Source organism: Lepidochelys olivacea (genome assembly GCF_965140295.1).
Source record: "Lepidochelys olivacea isolate rLepOli2 genome assembly, chromosome: 6".
In the NCBI taxonomy this organism is placed as follows: Eukaryota; Metazoa; Chordata; order Testudines; family Cheloniidae; genus Lepidochelys; species Lepidochelys olivacea.
In genome coordinates this window covers 59,631,731-59,654,944 of record NC_140416.1, presented here as the reverse complement: position 1 = coordinate 59,654,944, position 23,214 = coordinate 59,631,731, and the positions used below count along the sequence as shown (strand labels likewise).

At 45.3% G+C, this 23,214-nt stretch overlaps 2 protein-coding genes across 7 annotated transcripts in view; both read right to left on the bottom strand.

The window, feature by feature from the left end:
• Positions 1 to 23,214, bottom strand: part of TMEM229B (transmembrane protein 229B) — a 65,168-nt gene that overhangs the window by 14,276 nt on the left and 27,678 nt on the right. Inside the window, exon 2 of one of the 6 annotated variants that reach the window (XM_084631240.1) lies at positions 10,901 to 10,989. The exons of the other annotated variants lie outside the window; for them this stretch is intronic. Within the exon in view, the coding sequence (XP_084487366.1) occupies positions 10,901 to 10,989 (89 nt within the window). The remainder of the gene's footprint in view (positions 1 to 10,900; positions 10,990 to 23,214) is intronic. 6 annotated transcript variants of the gene reach the window in all.
• RAD51B (RAD51 paralog B) overlaps positions 1 to 23,214 on the bottom strand; it is a 713,517-nt gene that overhangs the window by 662,998 nt on the left and 27,305 nt on the right. The window lies entirely within an intron of this gene.

The window sequence follows — 23,214 nt, the reverse complement described above, 5'->3', positions numbered from 1 at the left end:
TTGGGTCATCCTTCAGGATAGGTTGTAGATCCTTAATAATGCGTTGGAGGGGTTTTAGTTGGGGGCTGAAGGTGACGGCTAGTGGCGTTCTGTTATTTTCTTTGTTAGGCCTGTCCTGTAGTAGGTGACTTCTGGGAACTCTTCTGGCTCTATCAATCTGTTTCTTCACTTCCGCAGGTGGGTATTGTAGTTGTAAGAATGCTTGATAGAGATCTTGTAGGTGTTTGTATCTGTCTGAGGGGTTGGAGCAAATGCGGTTGTATCGCAGAGCTTGGCTGTAGACGATGGATCGTGTGGTGTGGTCAGCATGAAAGCTGGAGGCATGTATGTAGGAATAGCGGTCAGTAGGTTTCCGGTATAGGGTGATGTTTATGTGACCATCGTTTATTAGCACTGTAGTGTCCAGGAAGTGGATCTCTTGTGTGGACTGGACCAGGCTGAGGTTGATGGTGGGATGGAAATTGTTGAAATGATGGTGGAATTCCTCAGGGGGAATTCCCAGGGGGAAGATAGCATCTTTCTGCCTCACATACGACTAGAGAAATGCTTCCGGAAGTTAAAAGTAGGAGCGAGCTAATTCTTCCCTTTTCCTCCCATCGTAAGAAATACACTGGGAAAAAGAAAAGGTTATCTTGCCCCCTCCCAACCAATATTTGCACCACACAAGCCAATACCCCGATGCAGTCTAACAACCTGAGATGTGGTCCTTTACACAGAGCAAGCTATATGCAGAGATCATGCAGTCATAGTCACTTTCCCTTTTGAAGCCCACTCTGCATGTGTGCATATCTGAGAGCGAGCACAACTATGATGCTGACATTCTGTTCTGATGCTGGACACTATCCATTGCCCAAGCTGCATCCAGGCTAGCAGTAGAGAAGTGATCAGAAAGTGTGGTGATGTGGGACCCACAGAGCAGGGCAGATTTGCCACACATAAGCACTTTGTGGAACATGCTAATGTGTGTCATGTGCATGTGTGATCAAAAATGGAGAAGATGGTCTGCTTACTTGTCAAAGTTCTCCTACCTAGAAGGTCCACCACAGCAGGAGAGCAAGGCCAAATCAGCTGATCTGTGCCCGGTCTTCCAAAGGTTCTCCTGGATCTTACGTATCCACCCTGCACCCCCACAGGGGCTGGCAAGCTTACCTTGGATGCTTTTCAGGGTAACTTACCTACCTCTGAGTTGCCAATATTTATTTATTTAAGTTTTTCATGGGACATTTCTTCAAATTTATGGGGGACTGGAGGCTGAGAGTTCCCCCAGCTGGGATGTATGTATGTATGTAGGCTCAGGTGAATTTTAACAAGGCTGAAGTTGGTTCCTTATTCAAAGATTTCTTTTTAAATCAATCATCACTAAGTTTAAATTTTTAAGGAAGTTCACCAAAATAAGTGAGAATAAATTTTATAATATATGTTCATGTTTTTAAGAATACACTTTTTAAAGATACAAACAAGACCCCAAACCTACATTGTGTAATTGCCTCTTAATGTCTGCCTCTTTCCCATTCCAGGGCCCACACCTTCCCAATCACTTCTAGTGTCTTGTCCAATACATCCTGTAGCTGGTGGCAGCAGCTGATCTCTGCCAATCTCTCAAATCTCTCCCAGAGAGAATATGAATACAATAAAAAAGAATGACGACCAAAGAAGATTACATGAATCCAATTACCAGCTAGGTCAAAGGAGTTGAGTCCTTGTGGGTTTTAACAGTAATACTCCTCCATTCATGCTGCCCAGAAGGCACGATTCATTGCAAGGGAGCAGTAAGGCAGCCCCAGTCCATTTCGCTAGGTGATTGCCCCCAGAGTAAAGGGAGAACATGAAGGCATCATCATTAATATAGTGATTTTACTGACTTTAACGATGGAGAATGGCAGTAGAAGAATATAAAGCTTGCACTTTCCCATTACCCTCATGCAGGGGCCACGAAATGTAAGGCAGAGAATGAAAACTGCAACTAAGCCTGGCAGATGGCAACACTAACCTGGGAGCCATGAAGACAGAGGCTCTATGTTTACAATAGGATGAGGGATGCTTGCTACTATACAGATAACTCTACTGTCTGGCATATGTACTGTAGGCACACACTCACATCCCATGCACATGTCTGCAGGCACTCAAGTACATATATGAACTCTCACACCTGCACCCTACGTTCATAAATGCACCAGCAGGCATGCACCCACATTGACATGTGCACCAACATGTACTGACAGGCATGAATATAACCACAAATATATGTAATTATTTATGTCTTCACCTCTGAATACTTGCACCCATGTGCTCATCCCTGGTCTATGCACGCTCACATGTAATCCGTCATACACATGCATGGCCCACATACATTCTTAGACCAAGGTTTTGTATCTGTACAGAGCCTAATAGAATGGGGGGTTGATTCTAATCTCCTGATTGCTACTATCATATTAAATAATGCATGTGTGCCTGTCCACGCAATCCAGCAGCTTATGAAGAATTGTTGGGACAGACTGACTCCTTGGCTGAGACTGGCATTTCATTCACAGCCAGCCAGGCTACTCTGGAGACGAATTGCAGGCATAGTATTAGCAGGAAGGTTTTAAATCCTTTGGCCACATGTGCGGGGGTTATCAGGAGAAACTCTGTGCTACTTAAAGCAAAGTGCTGCTGAGTGAGGGGTTGGCTCCTACCAGCACTCCACTCTGGTCCCCAAAGGCTTCTTAATCACTAATGAATGGCCTGGCCAAGTTGGAATATTTTCAAGGGTTCATGACGGTCACTCACTGGCAGTAGGGTGGGGGACAGCCCCCCCACAGGAGTCAGTGGATACTGATCCATGTTATGTCACAAGTGTATTAACCTTTGTATCTCTCACCCGGGTCAGGTGACTGGGGAGAGGAAATAAAGTTCACTCTCTTATCGGCACTCCTGCATACTATTGCATGGTCTCTGTAAGAAGAGTGGGGACACTTAAAGACCATAGCGTGTAGCTCTATGCAAGGAGGATGCCTACGAATTTCAGGACCTTCTAATAGTCCTGCAAGTGCCAGACTCACATGAAAGACCCATAAAAAACTGAAATCCCATCCACCTTGGGATCCTAATGTACACAAAATCGGAATTACAGACCCATAAAAATATAATCCCTGGCTCTCCCTAACAACAGATGTAACTTTACGAAGAAGCATTCGACCCAAAGTCTGTGGTAGTCTCTGCTGTGAACTGGATTTCAAAAGTTATGTATGTCACTGTTTTCATTGCTTTAGATAACTTCTTGTATTTAATAGGTTATGCTGTGGCACCTGTCTATTTCTCAACAAGTAGATTCTGTTTATATCACTGGTTGGCCATTCAAAGCTTGCCTGCTTGGCTACCTCCAGGTGCTCACAGGGGACAGGCCCAGTGTAATTCCCAGGAGAGAAAATTCACAGCACAGCAATGAACAAAGAGTCTAAGGCCTGGCCTACACTGGTGGAGGCGTGGAGGGTACCTGAAGCTACATGCCACAGTGAGAAGCAGGCTGTGTCCACACTGCAGTGTGTAGCTACACGCAGCAGTAAAAGGCTCTGACAGTGAGACACTGCCCTGCTAAAAATAGCAGTGTGGGCAGGGGCACGTAGAGAGCTGCGTAGGGCACATACCCTAAGATTCTGGTGTGTTCGCCTGAGCAGTGCCTCCCCACTTACACTGCTACTTATACTCATGCTGGGGGGCATACAGCGTATATACGCTGCACTCTGCTGTAAATGTAGAAAAAGCCTAAGAAAGATAATGTTAGCTGAGGACCTACTTCTGCTCTCCCTAGGCCAAAGCCTCAGCTGCAGCTGAGCAGCACTCCGCAGAGCTGAAAGGGGGGTGTACAAAGGCATTTGCCCCCCTCCGATGCTGGGGCTCAGCGGCCTCTGGACTGACCCCTGTCATACAATAAACCAGTATGACTGGCAGCGGAAGGGAGCATTGGAGGAGTACGAAGAAAGCCTAGTAGTCTCCAGCTGCCAGAAAGGTCCCTCAGGGCCAGGGCTGTTCTAATTAATATCAGATGCTATTCTTCCTGCTCGAGCGGTCAGGCGCAGGTGGTTGGGCCCAGGAGCTGCGATAGTGGCTTAACAGCACCCAGGGATCCCCTGACATCAGGGAAATCCTCCAGTAGCTTTCCAAGCCAGCTTTAGGGCTGTTTTGTGTCATTGGAGCCGAGCATTCAGACCTCCTAATTGGAGAAGTGGGTGCTCAGTACTTCTGAAAAATCAAGACCCTAGTCTGTTAAGAAGGGCACCCAAATATTGGTGCAATCAGAAACAGTAGCAACTTCTGAAAGTTTGAGCCTAAATATTGTATTAGTGGATGGCAGCAAGCGTAGCAATCAGCTGAGTACTACGTGCATCACGGCTCATTGGTTTGTTTTTGCAAAATGATGCGTGAATCCTGGAGCTGACAGCATCCAGCCACCTAGGAAGCACTGCAGTCCCCATCACCTTCTGCACTGTCACTGCAGCTAGCAGACCTCAAGGGAGGACACCATCAAGTTCAGGGCACTGTCACCTATCTTGTGTGATTTCCTAAAGCCATTTGGAAATCCACAAAGTTCTTTTTAAATGTGGGAAATTTGTTCAGAAAAGATACAAATCTTCTTTCCAAAAAGAAAATCAGTTCCACCAGCCCACCCTTCATGAGCAACCCTACAATAACTGATCAACGTGAGCAAGCCAGCGCTCAGGAGCAACCCTACAATAATAAATCAACATGTTCAGCCCAGCTCTTCTGAGCAAACTGTGATAATCAAAACCAGTATCAGTGTGCAATGGAGGAAAGCCACATTTGGCAATGAAAACACATACCAGCTTTAGGAAGGGTGCTCTAGAGGAAATAGGGTCTTATGGCTAAGGCACAAAATTAGGAGCATCTAAATTGCTACCTCTGCTAGTGTGACCTCATGCAAGTCACTTAAATTGTCTCTGCCTGTTTCCTGACGAATGGGGATAACACAACTTCCCTCCCTCTCAGGAGTCCTGTGAGGCTTACTTCATTGACATTTCAAAAAGAAAAGGAGTACTTGTGGCACCTTAGAGACTAACAAATTTATTTGAGCATAAGCTTGCGTCACGCAAGCTTATGCTCAAATAAATTTGTTAGTCTCTAAGGTGCCACAAGTCCTTCTTTTCTTTTTGAGAATACAGACTAACACGGCTGCTACTCTGAAACCTTTCATTGACATTTGTACAATGCCTGGAGATTCTCAGACAGAAAGTGCTATAGAAAAGGGTAAAATAGGTAGGATGTTAAGCTTCTGGGGAGCTAGAAGCAGAGAGTAAAAGATTGATTTTAGAAATGTTGAACTGACAAACTCTATTAGCTTGTCTCAGGCAAATTAGGCTTCTACAATTGTACCTGTTATTTAGTGGAGAACAAAATGACAGCTTCCAAACCGCTTTCCAAGTAAAGGTACAACTGAGGGAAACAAATTTTCTTCTCTCCAGAACTTTCTCTCTTATAAACCTTTCTGAACATCCAAGGCAAAGACATTATAAAAAAAATTTTTTTTTTAAATCCTTTCCACTGTGAAATATATTTATCTTATTCCAGAGCTCTCTCATACAGTATAATTACCCTTCAAGGGTAGCTCCTCCACCCTCCCCCACGCCCCAAAAAGCACATCTTCCTTCTATCACATGAAGGTTGAGATGCCACGGAATCAGTTCCTCCGAATACCAGCGCAGGAACCTTTGTATTTGCTGCCATTTACCAATCTGGTAAATTCCTGAAATTCCTCATAATAATCCTCGAAGTATTGTGTGTTTCTTTCTGACCAGACAGTCCCTTGAGAGTCTCCAGTAACATAGTTCTGCCATGTTCTTAGGTCCTAGTTCACAGGTTCTAGGTGATACAAATATCATATAGTTCCTGGATGGGGATGAGGAGAGGATACACTTCAAAAACCTATTGACTATTCATTAAAATACGTCCTTTCCTTGCTACTGCAATTTGTCCCCAAAGACCTTAAAATTCCTTCTTCCTTTTCTGATTGGGAGCTACTTGGCCAATTCCAGTAAAGGTTCCTTCTCCCTAATAAAAACAACAAAAACAAAACAAAACATCACAACCACTGAGCACAGGACCTCTACTTTAAAACAAACAAATGTGCAACATAAAAACTGACTCTGAAGTTTTGCCATTGGTGGGCATGACTGTTAGGATACATTTCTGAAAAGAGCCACTGTGTTTACAACTGGGAAACGTAGGTCCCCTAAGCAGTTTCTGTGGGAATAAACCACTCTCCTGCTGGCTTCCAGCAATTAGCTTACCACAAGGATTAGTTCACTGCCTCCGTGGTTTTCAAAGTGTATCATTAGCAGTGGAAACATATTGTACAGTCAGAGGAATTAGTGGGGAGTTTTATTCTCTATTATCCAGGCACTCTTCAATGCAGACACTTGAAAATAGAGAACAATGAGCAACCCGCGAATCCCCAGTTATTATGGCTTAGATACAGCTGGCCCCACCACACAGTCAATGCTCATTTGTCCAAAGGATAAGGAGGGCAAGGAACTTTAGACCTTCTTGCAGGGAACTTGAAATCCAGGAGAGTAGTCCCACACAGTGAGTTGGATTCTCCACTGCCTTGTGCTGTCATTTGCAAAGACGGCATAAAATGCTACCAAATCAGAGTAGTTGCATTTTACCCAACATCACATTCACTGTGCCGTGATGCAAGCAAGTACACAAGGACCAGGACAGTGGAGAACAGGGACAGAAGGGGCAGGTAAAATCAGAAAAGACATTGTATAAATGACAGGACAGATTCCCCAGTAAAGGACAGCTGCTTGGCTCTACATTGTCAGTGAAAAGTGGCTCTAAAGCTGGCTTAACTAGCCAGGGGAAGATCCTCCCAGTGCAAGGGGGATACTCTAGTGCAGGGGTAGGCAAGGCAACCTATGGCACATGTGCCAAAGGCAGCACGCGAGCTGATTTTCAGTGGCACTCACACTGCCCGGGTCCTGGCCACCGGTCCGGGGGGGCTCTGCATTTTAATTTAAATTTTAAATGAAGCTTCTTAAACATTTTAAAAACCTTATTTGCTTTACATACAACAATAGTTTAGTTATATATTAAAGACTTCTAGAAAGAGACCTTCTAAAAAGGTTAAAATGTATTACTGGCAAGTGAAACCTTAAATTAGAATGAATAAATGAAGACTCGGCACACCACTTCTGAAAGGTTGCCGACCCCTGCTCTAGTGGCATAGAGCCACTGCAGGGGCTCTCCCACCACCCTTCCTCCCTGCTGCCAGCGTAGCAGGAGAAAGATGGCCTGCCCGGGATGCCCCTGCACTTGACCTCTATTGATCTTTAGCTGCATTTTTATCCACTGGGGCCACTGCAGCCTGGTGTAACTTAGGGCACCTTCCATGCTACTCCAAGTGCAAAGGGACTGGCCCCTGCATGAAGAAGAGCACAAGGTGAGATTTAAGCCACCTTTGCACAGATGCTGCCATCCCTACTTGCACCCTCTGCACTTTGGCTTGGGCCAACAGTCTGGCTCTAGACTGAATCCCATGTTGATTCTCTTTGTGATTTCTAGAGCCAGCATGCTCTGCCTATGCATCTAAAGATCATTTTCTAGCTTCTGGTGCCATGAACTCCTCCTAGTATTGCAGAATCCAGGTGTGCCTTTCTGCCTTTCATATTCTTTCCAGAAATAAAGATTCTAAAATTGAAGCTTAGCTGGCAATTCATCTTTGATGGGAACGTCCAGCCTTGTGTGACACTATCCTGCAGTTTCCTGGGGCATCGAAAGTCCTGAAATAACTTCAGGGCTGATGCAACTTCACCAATCATGACAAAATATCTGCAATACATTCTCCTTGAAGTACTGACAACAACTGTGCCTCAGAGGGCAAAAGTTTCCAAGGCTGCTAGTTCTAATCCGACTCTCAGCCTTTTGCAGGGTGGGCTAGCACGGGTGTCACTGAATGGAAGCCTTCTTTTCCCGAGGGGCAGGGAACGCTGTCATGCTGAACTCTCACTCCCTTCCCACTAGCTAGCACTCCAAATAGGAGCCAATACCCATGCTCCGATGGAGGAGACTAGCGCAGTCCTGATGAAGGCAGGGATGCAGTGGGAAATGGAGACTGGGGTTTGAGCCCTGTTACATAGGACTGATCCTTGCTAGAAGGTGGGGAGACTTTCCTTACTGCTGCTTTAGATTCCTCCAACCTGCTAACTACAGGCCCAGAATTCTATTAGCTTCTCAATGACCACAGAGAAGAAGGCACAGAAGGAAATGAGAGGCTGAGTGTGGGGAGCTGAAGCCCCCTCCATTTTGGGAAGGCTGCAGAACAAAACAGATGAGTGATCTGAGGCAGTGGATTAATGGAGGTGGGATGGAGAAGTGCAGTGATTGTGTAATGGAGGAGCAAGAAGGAACACACTGGAGGGAGTGAGACAGAAGGTGTGTTTCATAGGTTATAAAGTGGAAAGGACCATTGTGATCATCTAATCTGACCTCCTGCATAACACAGGCCATAGAACTTCCCTGAATTAGTTCCTGTTTGAACTAGAGCATGCCTTTTAGAAAAACAACCAGCCTTGATTTAAAAATTATCTGTGCCACTACAAACCGTAGTAAGCTGTTCCAGTGGGTAACTACCCTCACTGTTAAAAATGTAACCTCTACTATTGTAGAGGTCTTCCTGGGGTGGGCTATCTGGGAGACAAGCTAGTGAATCCTCCCCCACCCTTGCTATACTTAGGTAGTCAGTCACCTTTGGAGATCCCTTCTGTGAGAAGGAGCTAGTGAAGATGCATTGCTCTTCTGTGGCTATTACAGGGCCCAGGTAAATATGGGAATACCAGAATATTTCAACTTGTTTCATGACTCCACTCTCTTCTTATCAGGATCCTTCAAACAAACCTGCCTGAGAACCTTAACTGGTCTGGAAAGCAAAGGCCATTTTCCTCTCATTCCTGGGCTGCTGATGGATCACTGAGAGCAAGCTGCGCTCAAGTATCAACCAGGCATCTATTGAAAGGAAGAGAGCAGGAGAGATACAAAGCTGCTGCATGTCCAAACAGGTGAACACAGAGAGTAAAGAAATATTTTTAAAGTGATACATTTGAGCAATTTAGTCCCTTAAATTAGAATACAGCTGTGTTTAGAAGCCTGTTTAGGACTACCTTAATCTGAGTATTTTGTTCAATTGCACAGCTAACATGGGAAGTATAATTCCAAACTGGACCACTGGGCAACTACCCATTGAGGCTCCTCCTTGGCAGACCAGCACCACTCTGCTCTGTAGGATGCAGGAAGAAAACACAGGAAGTGAGGCAGAGGCTGGTGGGAAGATGACTGGGTATCTCACTGTGACCGGAGAACATTTTCCCTTGATTGGATAAACTATTGGACAGCCAGAAAAGTCCAATTTAAAAGGTGTTCAGGCAAGTCACGGTTGAGAAGAGTACTGTACAGACAATAGACCTGCTCAGGGAGGTTAAGGAGACAGTAATTTCTCCTGGTACAAGCCACTGTTTCAGCTTTATTGAAAGGAAGTTTGTTACAGCTTCTCAGGTAAGTGTTTCTGTGCTGGACTATTGCAACCCTTCCTTCTGTCCACAGCGCAACAGCTGCTGTGTGCAGATAAAAGATAAAATGGCTGAGGTAGGATTGTATCATTCACGCAGTCCCTTCTACCCTACAAAATTGACTATGCTAGGAAATTGTTCTTAAATATCAATTTTAAAATGGTTTCCAGTAATCTGGCATTGCTACCTGAATAGATGTGGCATAATTTGATTCAAACAGCTTTTGGAAACCACTCTCAAGACTAGCTAGTTTTAAAAAGTGATTTTCTAGCTCAGACTTCTGTAGTGTAACTGGGATCTTAAATCTTAGCACCATCACCCAGCAGAGGCTCACAAAAACACAGCTATTGCCATTGTTTCCTAAAATGGATGGATAGAATACAAACATTATAGATCAACCAAAAAGAAAACCTTTTCAAAATAAAAGTGTGCTAAAACCTAACAAACACAGGAATGAACAATATTCCCTTGTGTCTTCTATCCTTTCCGCTTGTGTCTAGTGCCAGATACTCCAGAGCAAAGCATAAAGCTCCTTATTATTACTACAGCATTTATACTGCAGTACATCTGGACATCTCAACCAGTTTGGGAGCCCCATTGTGCTAAACACTGTGCAGGCATAAAGTGACTGTCCCTGTCCCAGAGAGCTTTCTGTACTAATAGCGTTTCTTAGTCAGTGTTGGATTCCTTTTAGAAAAGGGGAATTTGAAAATTAGAATCCTGTTTGCTTTCTGAGTGAGGCTGTTGAGAGAGTGTCTTGTCTTGTCAGCCCCTCTCCCTATCCCAAAGCACATTTGACTCCCTCTCTCTGGTTTTCTTGTATACGTTTCAGTCCCAATGACTGACACCCCCATATTTCTATAATCAAACCATCGCCACAGTTAACACTATTTGGCTCTCACTGTTATCCTCAGCAGAGAAGCCAGTCTCCATAGTTGACTGGAGTTCTGAGTTCCCTCTCCTGCCCCTAAAGGCAGGTCTCTCCAGGGCAGCCTTGCGACAGACTGCTATAGGGAAAACAGACTCAGTCATTGCTGGTGCTTTGCTTTCTTTTGTATAAACGGAGCACATGAATCTTCCGGACTGTCAAACCAACACCATTTACAAACACTGAACTAACTTTACAAAAACATTAACAATAGTCACCCAGGGGCCCTCTGGACACATGGACATAAGGGGCAAAAGAGAAGAAGTCCAAGGTCTACCAGAGAACTACACTGTTTGCTCAATTACTTTAATCTGATCATCTTGGTATCAGGCTATGTCACGTCTCAGGGAGAGTATCAAACTGAACATCTTCTCATTCAGAAAACCCACCAGCACACTGAGACATAATGTACCTTGCTCACTTCTCTTGAGAGGCTAAGTTTCCAGGCACCCCACAGCATCTTGGAGGCTAAATCCCACTGCAAAGGCTGCTCCCAGTTGGCTGGAAGGTAGAAAGAAAGAACCCCGTTCTGTCAGTGCTCGTACTACATAGCAGCTCATTCTGCACAGTAACTCCCAAGAGGAAGTGGTGTGAAGGCCACTTCCTGCCTGCAGCTGAAGTCATTTTTATTTAGTTGGCCACTCAGGAAATTTACCACCCTCCCAAAAAAATTAGTTTTGTTAAGAGAAGGAAAAAAAGCATTGAGCAACTTTAACTCCTATTAGTTTCAGCGGACGCCCTCTGAGAGAGGCTGGGGGTCTCCTCCTCACCTGGCACTCAGCTCTTCCCAGAATCAGACCCTAACTGCCTGAGAAGGCAGCAGCTATGGCTGTGCCACACTCTGCACTGGAAGGAAGGGACGCACCACAGTGCTGAGCTTGCAGCACCGAGAAGCTCTTGAATCATATAAGGACACCTGGCCCTTTAACTGAACTACCAGATCAGCTGACCTGTTGAACTGTAACATAAATCTTAGCCAGGTGGCATATAATTAACAGCTGTTATACAGAGAAAGAATAGTCTCAGCCAGCTATGGCACAGGTATCTTGTATTGTTAATTACTGCACTGTTCTGTAGTAGGAGTCTCAGAGATAGGTGTATTTCCTGCCCTTGATCTTGCCATCCATATGCCTACAGCAGTTATAGTGAGCTTAACTGCTGGTTTCAGTCTTCAGCCCCTGAGTTTTACTTAGCAATGGACATAATTAATACCTTCAACATCTAAATAACCACTTCGTTCATTATTTTAAAAAAGATACATTTAGTTGGTAGCTAAACACTAAGGACCCGTGCTCCTTCCTTAATGCAGGCACATAGCTCTTAGGAATGCTGATAACTGCATCTCCAAGGGACAGATTTACTGAGGTTCAGTCTCTAACATATCAATATTACGCCTTGGTACCATTCTGATTGATCACTTATTCACCTGACAGGTCATAACTGACTTACGAAGTCTAAGCAAACCTTTTATTTCAACACTCACTCACTGTACAATGAGACTGTTCTTTTTTCTTCTTTTCCTGGTGCACACCAACTTGCACAATGTCTTTCTGGGCAGGGGACTGAGTGAACATGGGGACACTGGCACCTAAATGCTATGGTGATGGGCTCCTGATAGCTATCTAAACCAGAATACAGTTTCTAAACATCAGTGAAACACAGTTTGGTCCTGTCCAGCCTGGCCAACCAAATTGTGTTTAAACTAAATTAGCCTCAATTAGTTTTAGCCCATGTTTAAAACTTGTTAAGCAAGCATGACATCTGTTAACCTAGAACAAATGGAACCAGCCACTGAGCCAGTGTTGTCCCACTCTTTACAAAGGACAAAAGATTTGCAGCTTCAGTGCCTGAATCCTTGAGTCCTGGAGGTCCTGGCTCTCAAACTGCACCCTGACAGCCCTGAAGTAGCTGGCATTGGGCATTTTGCCCATTCTTCTCTTCAGGTAGGCATGTGCACAGTGCGGAGGAGCTTACATGAAACCAAGTAGGTATAACACACTAGATGAATATATTGTGTTATGTTGCCTATTCTAAGAGGTGCATTATCAGTGACAAGCAAGAATTCAATGGTTCGGCTCCATCCACACTAAAAGGAAGTGATGCTGATAAAATCCACAAGTACCAGGCTACCTATGGATCCCCAAATCATTAATTTTGAAATATATGCAATCAATCCTCATATCATACAGACACCTCACAGTGCCTGATTCTCCACTGCATTGGAGCTTGTGCAGTCATTTACACCTGTGCAAAGTCAATGTAAAAGGCTATCATTCAGATTTAGTAGGTTTTTATACTCCCTTTAAACTTAGCCTAGCGCTGGCTTGCAACCTACAAGATGAAACTGAGCTGTCTAGTTTCACTGTCAGAGATGAGTAAAGTCCAAAGAATAGACAAATGGCTTCAGTGGGGCAAAGATTTTCAAAATTCTTTCCACTGTAATGATCAAAAATATTATTGTGTTATTAGTCAGGCAGGTAAGGGAACTTTACATGGTATATATGTGGACCTCAATATGGGAAGCAGATGATCTGTGGAGTCCACATCAGAGGTTTGTGTCCAAAGGTGGCTTAAATGACCATCTGTGCACTGTCCTCATCCTATTACTACCTCTGACCAACCTAGCTCCCCACCTTCAACATATTGGAGCCATTTGCAATCGGCTTTAATCAGCTGTTTGTAAATAGCATCAAGAGAGCAAAAACATAACAAAGGATTGGCTTAGCAACGGGGTGTCCTAGCCATGCCCATTTCCTCTGGCCACACCTCTTTCCCCTCCGACCACAGCAGCAGGAAGTGATGCATAAACTCCTGTGTCATCTCTGCACCACTGGAGGATCACCCTTGCGCTGGGGTGACCCTGCCTGGGCCTGTTCCACCAGCTGTCGGGGCAGTTTATGCCAGCAGTGTGGTACAAAGTGACTGCGCTGCATTGGAGGGCCTGGACCATAATTTTTATCTCAACAGCAAGCTTTAAAGTAACACTGTGAAACTGCTTCAGAGCATTTTGAGCAGCCAAGCAACAGCCAGTGGGGGAGGGGGAGGGGAAGACAAGAAAAAGTAAAGGAAGTTCGAGAAGCACAAACAAATGACCTACTTGTATTCTCAAGAATTTCCCCCCCAGGGATTATCGTCCCCTCAGAAGTCTGATACCAGCGATGCAGACTCAAACTCATTACCCACCCACTCAGCCTCCCAGAGCTCGGCAACCTCTTTGCTCCAAAGAGAACATGAGGGGCAGGTGCAGTGCCTGCCAGGAGAGAGAAAAGGCATTCTCCTGCCAAACTGACAAAACTGAACTGAGCTTTCGACACATGCCTCTCAGAAAACCCAAACAAAGGTGGGAACTGCCCCATGAAGGAGATCAGCCCAGTTTGCTAGGATGCCCCACACTCGGGAGAGCAACCATTCTGAGGGTGCTCTTTATACCCAGTGTCCACATTTATTCCAGAAGACACGCTGGGCCATTTAGAGTTCTGGGGACAACTCTCAGCACATCATGCTGAAAGTGCCCTCCTGGGTAGGGTTTTCTGTCTCCTGGGGTCCACTTTGCTCCTTTTGAAGCTCCAAAAATCCCCTGACTTTTAGTTGCTTTAACTACACATGAAGTTGCCTGTTGTAACTCTGAGATGCACTGGACTTTTGGAATCCTATCAACACTCCATCTTTCACTGGCTCCTAACATGGTCATTGTACAAGCATTTCCTCCTCCCTGGCAAGTGACAGTAATACAGTACCACCCCCTCCCACGTCTCCCCTGTGACTGGAATAACTACACTAAGGTGCATTGGCAGAGCTTACTGTGTGTTCGGAGTCTCACAATTCAAGTTATGGGCATCAGATAGGTCAGGGTTGAGGTGCATTGGGAGAATGGTGAGAGGGGCCAGGACTGGAACAGGTGAAGGTGCTGCAGAAAAACAAGAGGTACCTTTGCAGAGGTGGTCCAGCATTCAGATAAAAGGAGGTGCTGCAGATGCAGACTGACCAGCGCTGCTGGGAGGGCACCAGGACTTGAATACCAGCTACAGTACAGTGACTCTCTCAGAACAGACATAAACTATGCCATTTTGTCAGCAGTTTAGGTAGAAAAGACTTTGGGGGACATAAGGAGAAGACCTGCAGGATTCAGGGAGAGAAGCATAGGAACACGTAGGGATCAGGGCTAAAGTGTACTTGTGGAGTTGGCTGAAGGTGACCTGCACTACGAGCGTGCAATATGTCTGCTGGCTCTAGTCAAACTATTAGTCGTACTGGCTATAAGCATAACGTTAGAGGCAATGTGGTTCAGTGGATAGATCACCCTAAGACTAATGAGACCTAGATTCTATTCCCAGCTCTCTCACTACCGTGGGCAAGTCATTTCATCTCTCTCTGTGCCTCAATTTCCCAACCCACCCTTTGCCTGTCTTGCTTCATTAGACTGTGAGCTCTTTGGTGAAGGGACCATGTCTAGTTATATAGTACTACAGCACCTAGCACAGTGGAGCCCTGATCTTGGTTGAGGCCTCCAGGCACTACTGGAATAGAAATAACAATCCTTCATTTTCACCAGCACAGAATTCATACAGAAAATAAAGCAAACGGTTGTTCTGGAGGGTTCCTGCCTAGGTGGCTCCGAGCACTATGCCCATTTGTTCAATTGCCTGTATCACATGGACTCAAAACTTAGCAAAGCATTTCTTCCAGGGAGTCCAAAGATACATCTCCAAGCCAGAAACAGTGTCATAAACATACAGCTACGGGTAGCATAAAATCCCTTTTTTACCTGTAAAGGGTTAAGAAGCTCAGATAACCTGGTTGGCACCTGACCAAAAGGACCAATGAGGGGAGAAGATACTTTCAAATCTGTGGGGGAAGGTTTTTGTTTTGGGCTTTTGTTGTTGTTCTCTTGGGAGACAAAGAGAGAGACCAAGCAAGTAATCCAGCTTCCACTGAATGATACATCTAAAATTACAGAAATGGTAAGTAATAGCAAGGAAATGCGTTAGAGTATCTTTTGGTTTAGCTTGTGATTTTCCCTATACTTAGAGGGAGGTTTATCCCTGTTTTTTGTAACTTTAAAGTTTTGCCTAGAGGAGAATCCTCTGTGTTTTGAATCTGATTACCCTGTAAAATTACCTTCCATCCTGATTTTACAGAGGTGCTTCTTTTACTTTTTTTCTTTATAATAAAGTTCTGGTTTTTTTAAGAATCTGCTTGGTTTTAGTGTCCTAAAAACCCAGGGATTTGGTCTGTGCTCACCTTGTTAAGCTATTTGGTGGGTATATTATTCTCAAGCCTCCCTGGAAAGGGAGTGAAGGGGCTTGGGGGGATGTTTTAGGGAAACAGGAACTCCAAGTGGTCCTTTTCCTGAATCTTTGTCTAACTCACTTGGTGGTGGCAGCAGTACCCATCCAAGGACAAGGAAGGATTTGTGCCTTGGGGAAGTTTTTAACCTAAGCTGATAGAAATAAGCTTACGGGGTGTCTTTCATGCGGGTCTCCACATCTGTACCCCAGAGTTCAGAGTGGGGAGGGAACCCTGACATGGTGGTAGCAGTGGGATCATTTTGAACCAGAAGCACAAACCTCAGGATATTAAAAGGATTTTTTTTTCTTTCTTTTGTCTGCTTGGAAAGGAGGGAGTTGGTTTTTTTTTAAAAAAAGGACACTTTTTTTTTTCCTATTAGCTGAGAGCAGCTGGAGGTTTTTTTTTTCTCTGCCTCAGGGCAGAGTAGTTAAGTCCTGCAAGGGAATTCACAAGCTGTTTTTCCCCCCCTTTCTAGCTCTCGGGTTAAGCTAAGATAAGCGCAGAAAAGCTAGGATGACAGAAAGTGACGTCCAGAAAAAACTGGAATTAGCCAGATTTGAAGCTGAGGAAAGAAAGAAGGAACATGAAAGACAGCTAGAACTCAGACAGATGGAGATTGATGCACAAGTGGCCAGAGAAAGGCTGCTAGGGAGGAGAGGGAAAGGGAGAGGGAAAGAGAGAGGCAGCATGCTGAGAAGGAGAGGGAAAAAGAGAGGAAGCATGAACTGGAGGTGATGGAGTGGAAACGATGGAACCCTTCAGCAGCTGGCTCCACTTCCCCAAAAATCCACAAATGGGAGCGACTATGTCCACAGTATGATGAATCCAGTGATATTGCTGAATATTTCCTCACCTTTGAGAGACTGTGCACCCTCCATGCAATTCCTGACAATCACAAGATGACCACACTGGTAGCAAAATTGACTGGAAGAGCTCTGGACATATTCAACAAGATGCCTATTGAGGATGCTTCTGACTATGGTAAAATAAAGAATTTGGTTTTGAAACTATTTCAAATTACACCTGAAACTTACAGAGTAAAATTTAGAGCCCTTAAGAGAGGGGCTGGACTAAGTAATGTGGCTTATGTAAACCAGATGAAGGATCTCTTAGATAAATGGGTCAAAGGAAGGGCTGTAATTAGCTTTGAAGGAATGTGTGATTTGGTTGTACAGGAGCAGTTCCTGACTATGACCAATGATGATGTAAAACAGTGGTTATGGGATAAGAAAATGGACTCAGCAGAAAGTCTTGCTTCTTATGCTGATCAATACGAGCAGTCCCAGACTGCCAGAGAGGCAGAAAAAATCGGAACAAAATGGGTGGAGGTAGCAGAGAGGAACAACCCTGGTCGCAGTTTGGATGGATATCAGAAGGGACACCCCGAGACCACACCATACCAGCCCAAGGCCCCAACTACACCCCAAGGAAAACCCTAGACACCTTATCGTCCCACCATACCATTCTCCAGCAACCCACCTCGCCCCAGTGATCAGTCAGCTGGGCGATGTTTTAAATGTAACGAGCTGAGGCATGTAAAGGCCAACTTTCCCAAGAACCCCAATAGATTACAGTTCATTGTACTGGGGTCACACCAAAGGTCCTCAGGTCCAGATGTCTCCCAGATACCCTCAGAGCGAAGGGAAACTGTGAGTGTGGACGAGAAGAAGATTACAGCATGGAGGGACACTGGAGCACAAGTGGACCACCAATCCTTACTGGACCCTATCTTAATCAACCCAGAGGTCCAAGTGACGATTCAACCCTTCAAGTCAAACTCTTTTGACTTGCCTATAGCCAAGTTGCCTGTCCAGTAAAAGGGCTGGTCAGGAATGTGGACTTTTGCAATCTATGATGATTATCCCATTCCCATGCTGCTGGGGGAAGACTTGGCCAACCATGTGAAGCTAGCCAAGAAGGTGGGAATCGTCACCCGCAGCCAGGCTAAACAAGCTGTCGCACCTAGCTCTGTTCCTGAGATTGCTACAAGGGCTCAGTCTGTGTTACCAGAGACTCAGAGTGAGGGGATGGAACCAGACCCCATGCCAACGTCTGCGACAGCAGTAGTGAATCCAGTCGCAGAGACCCAGCCAGAGCCACTCCCAGAACCGGGACTGGTGGATCAACCAGCACCAGAACCATTGCCAGCACTGAATCTAGAGCTTGCAAATCCATCGGCAACTCCAACACCAGAGGGCACCCCCAAGCCCGCACTAACAGCAGCAGCTAAACCTGTGCAAGAGGCTCAACTGGAGCCTGAAACACAACATAGTGCACCAGCGGAGAGCGGTTCACGGTAAACAGAAACAGCCCCATCACCTACATCACTTCCAGAGGGACCAAGCCCAAGTCCACAATCCAGTGAATCCATGTCTCCAGCATCAAGGGAACGGTTCCAGGCCAAGCAGGAAGCAGATGAAAGCCTCCAGGGAGCTTAGACGGTGGCACGGAGCAACCCACCGTCTCTCAGCTCTTCTAATCGATCCCAGTTTGTGCTAGAAAGAGGACTTTTATACAAGGAAACTCTTTCTGGTGGGCACCAGGAGGACTGGCATCCTCAAAGACAGTTGGTAGTTCCAACTAAGTACCAAGTAAAGCTTTTGAGCTTGGCCCACGATCATCCTAGTGGCCATGCTGGGGTGAACAGGACCAAAGACTATTTGGGGGGGTCACTCCACTGGGAGGGAATGGGCAAGGACATTTCTACCTATGTGCAATCTTGTGAGGTGTGCCAAAGAGTGGGAAAACCCCAAGACTGGGTTAAAACCCCTCTCCATCCACTCCCTGTAATTGAGATTCCATTTCAGCGAGTAGCTGTGGATATTCTGGGTCTTTTTCCAAAAAAGACACCCAGAGAAAAGCAGTACATACTGACTTTCATGGATTTTGCCACCCGATGGCCAGAATCAGTAGCTCTATGCATCACCAGGGCTAAAAGTGTGTGCCGGGCATTAACACACATTTTTGCCAGGGTAGGTTGGCCCTCCAACATCCTTATGGATTCAGGAACTAAATTCCTGGCAGGGACCACGAAAAGCCTTTGGGAAGCTCATGGGATGAATCACTTGGTTGCCACCCCTTACCACCACCAAACAAATGGCCTGGTGAAGAAGTTTAATGGAACTTTGGGGGCCATGATACGTAAATTCGTGAATGAGCACTCCAATGATTGGGACCTAGTGTTACAGCAGTTGCTCTTTGCCTACAGAGCTGTACCACATCCCAGTTTAGGGTTTTCACCATTTGAACTTGTGTATGGCCATGAGGTTAAGGGGCCACTACAGTTGGTGAAACAGCAACGGGAGGGGTTTATGCCTTCTCCAAGAACTAACATTCTGGACTTTGTAACCAACCTACAAAACACCTTCTGAACCTCTTTAGCTCTTGCTAGAGAAAACCTAAAAGATGCTCAGGAAGAGCAAGAAGCCTGGTATGGTAAACATGCCAGAGAGTGTTCCTTCAAAGTAGGGGACCAGGTCATGGTCTTGAAGATGCTCCAGGCCCATAAGATGGAAGTGTCGTGGGAAGGGCCATTCACAGTCCAAGAGCGCCTGGGAGCTGTTAACTATCTCATAGCATCCCACACCTCAAACCTAAAGCCTAAGGTGTACCATGTTAATTCTCTAAAGCCCTTTTATTCCAGAGAATTAAAGGTTTGTCAGTTTACAGCCCAGGGAGGAGATGACGCTGAGTGGTCTGAAGGTGTGTACTACAAAGAAAAAAGTGATGGTGGCGTGGAAGAGGTGAACCTCTCCATGACCCTTGGACGTATGCAGCAACAGCAGATCAAGGAGCTGTGCACTAGCTTCATGCCGACGTTCTCAGCCACCCCAGGATGGACCAAACGGGCATACCACTCCATTGACACAGGTAATGCTCGCCCAATTAGAGCCCAACAATACCAGGTGTCTCCTCAAGCTAAAACATGCTACAGATGAGTGTAATCCACCCCTCTAACAGTGCCTGGGCGTCTCCAGTGGTTCTAGTCCCCAAACCAGATTGGGAGATACGCTTTTGCGTGGACTACCATAAGCTAAATGCTCTAACTCACCCAGACAACTATCCAATGCCACGCACAGATGAGCTATCGGAGAAACGTGGGTGTGCCCAGTTCATCTCTACCTTAACCAAGGGGTACTGGCAAGTACCTCTAGATGAATCCGCCAAGGAAAGGTCAGCCTTTATCACCCATGTAGGGCTGTATGAATTTAATGTGCTCCCTTTCGGGCTGCGAAATGCACCTGCCACCTTCCAGAAACTTGTAGATAGTCTCCTAGCATGATTGGGAGAATCTGCAGTTGCCTACCTGGATGATGTGGCCATCTTTTCTGATTCAGTGTGGAGCAGGCTCTCCAGCACCATTTATGATTTGGGAGGCGTGTCATAAACATACAGCTATGGGTAGCATAAAATCCCTTTTTTACCTGTAAAGGGTTAAGAAGCTCAGATAACCTGGTTGGCACCTGACCAAAAGGACCAATAAGGGGAGAAGATACTTTCAAATCTGTGGGGGAAGGTTTTTGTTGTTGTCCTCTCGGGAGACAAAGAGAGAGACCAAGCAAGTAATCCAGCTTCTACTGAATGATACATCTAAAATTACAGAAATGGTAAGTAGTAGCAAGGAAATGCGTTAGAGTATCTTTTGGTTTAGCTTGTGAATTTTCCCTATACTTAGAGGGAGGTTTATCCCTGTTTTTTGTAACTTTAAAGTTTTGCCTAGAGGAGAATCCTCTGTGTTTTGAATCTGATTACCCTGTAAAATTACCTTCCATCCTGATTTTACACAGGTGCTTCTTTTACTTTTTTTTCTTTATAATAAAGTTCTGGTTTTTTTAAGAATCTGCTTGGTTTTAATGTCCTAAAAACCTAGGGATTTGTTCTGTGCTCACCTTGTTAAGCTATTTGGTGGGTACATTATTCTCAAGCCTCCCCAGGAAAGGGAGTGAAGGAGCTTGGGGGGATGTTTTAGGGAAACAGGAACTCCAAGTGGTCCTTTTCCTGAATCTTTGTCTAACTCACTTGGTGGTGGCAGCAGTACCCATCCAAGAACAAGGAAGGATTTGTGCCTTGGGGAAGTTTTTAACCTAAGCTGATAGAAATAAGCTTACGGGGTGTCTTTCATGCGGGTCCCCACATCTGTACCCCAGAGTTCAGAGTAGGGAGGGAACCCTGACACACAGGCATTTGCATTTAATAGCATGTTCAAAAGCAGCTCGGTACAGCACTTAAGAACAAGTAATTAAAGGGACTATCACTGCAGTACAGCTTCTCATTAGCAGTGTAATTCGTGTGCTGAAAATAATTAACATTCATTTCTACAAAGAGAACAGCGCACCCATTACATTCATTACATCAGCTCTAAACAAGCAAAACAAAGACCCTAGAAGAGGGTCTTCCATTCAGGAAAATGGAAAAACAAGCGTCCAACAACAATGCCGATGTTTCATACCTAGGAAAACAATGGACAGGCCTCAGGATGGGAGGCTGCCATCCAAACTGAATTCAACTTGTGCAGTGATGTTGGGGCTCAGAGAGATCAGTGCATGCAGGTGGATATGGAGGAGTGGTACATGTGTGGTTGGTTGTTGTAAACATCTGGGCATATGATTAGTTGATGTATGTCAGGTGTTGGTGTGCGGGTAAGTGTTGTACAAGAAGGTGGCAGGTGCATAGCGCATATGTAAGGCTCTGTGTGGCATGGCTGCATTAGTCATAGGAGTATAGTCAGGACATGTCTGACTGGTGTCTCTGTGTGTGATTTGTGTGCACAAGATTGATACTTCTGGTAGTGTGCAAGTCAGTGTGATAAGTGGGTATGCTGTTTGTGTTAGTTCATGTGGCAGTCACAGGGAAGTGCATGACTGGGTGCCACTGGTGTATGCATGTTTGTGACTGGTGTATAATGGGGGTGGGGTGTGCACCGGTGAGAAAGGCAGAGGAATGTCACTCTTCAACATAGGATAGCCTAATTTTGGCAATTAATTGATCTTCAACTATTAGCGATAGATATGCCCAATGGCCTGTGATGGGATGGGATGTTAGATGGGGTGGGATCTGAGTTACTACAGAGAATTCTTTCCTGGTGTCTAGCTGGTGAGTCTTGCCCACATGCTCAGGGTTTAGCTGATCGCCATATTTGGGGTCGGGAAGGAATCTTCCCCCAGGGCAGATTGGCAGCGGCCCTGGGGGTTTTTTGCCTTCCTCTGCAGCATGGGGCACAGGTCGCTTGCTGGAGGATTTTCTGCATCTTGAAGTCTTTAAACCACGATTTGAGGACTTCAGTAGCTCAGACATACGTTAGGGGTTTGTTACAGGAGTTGGTGGGTGAGATTCTGTGGCCTGTGTTGTGCAGGAGGTCAGACTAGATGATCATAATGGTCCCTTCTGACCTTAAAGTCTATGATTCTATCCCCGTCCTGAACTCGGCCTTTGAAAAAAGCAGCATTGTACAGTCACCTCTTAAACCAGCTATGTTAGCTCAAGGACTTTCCCCACACCCAAAGAAAAACAGAGAAACCACACATTCTGTGCCCTTCCATCCCTATGACCAATTGACAAACCACTAGCTGAAACAAAGAAAGATGATGCTCTCTCAGCCTCTCCTGAAAGCCATTTTTAAAATGTTCTCACCTTCAATTATTAACAGTCAGATCCACCCTACTCTGTACAAAAATCCTCAAATGTCAGAAGTCACGGCTATTAAAAAACAACCCCACCCCCCCATGAAAACACTAGAATCCACAATTTCATGACCTACCTGCAGCCATAATCATACTCTTGCCCTTACGACTCGCATATGCAAGTGAGGTGATAGATGTGTGTGTGTGACAGAAGCATGTGTGTCCAAAGGTTATGCCTGTGATCAATTAATGTGTATTGAATGCGTTAGGTATGTGCCTGTGATTAGTGTATGTTTGAGATTGGTGTATGTGTTCTGAATGTGTTAGGTGTGAGTACTAATGGTTTGTAGTGTGTGTGAGAGCAAGGGATGGGTCATGGGTCATCAGAACCTTGTGCTTATAATATCATTGCTGCTGCTGAAGCTACTGTATTATCCCAAAATCCATGTGAAGTTTCAGTGCCTCACACTTGGAAGCAAAGGAGCCATGGTTTCCAACATTCTGGTGTTAAAGTTTGTTCAGGGGACACAGCAAACACAATAAACATAAGTATCCACAGTTGCCTGTCTTGGGATTTCCATCCCACTTCTGAGTTGGATACATTTCCCTTGGTATGAGAGTTGAGCACTTATAAACTATTAAGTGGAACTGCCGTGAGGCTCAAGACCAGCAGCACAAAGGGCTCCACAGCTACATTGCTATGGAAACCACCCAGACACAAATGAAAAACCCGGCTTGCTTTGTCTGTGTATTTCTTCTCCTAATAAGTAATGTATTCTTCCATGTTTCAGAGGGGTAGTTGTGTTAGTCTGTATCA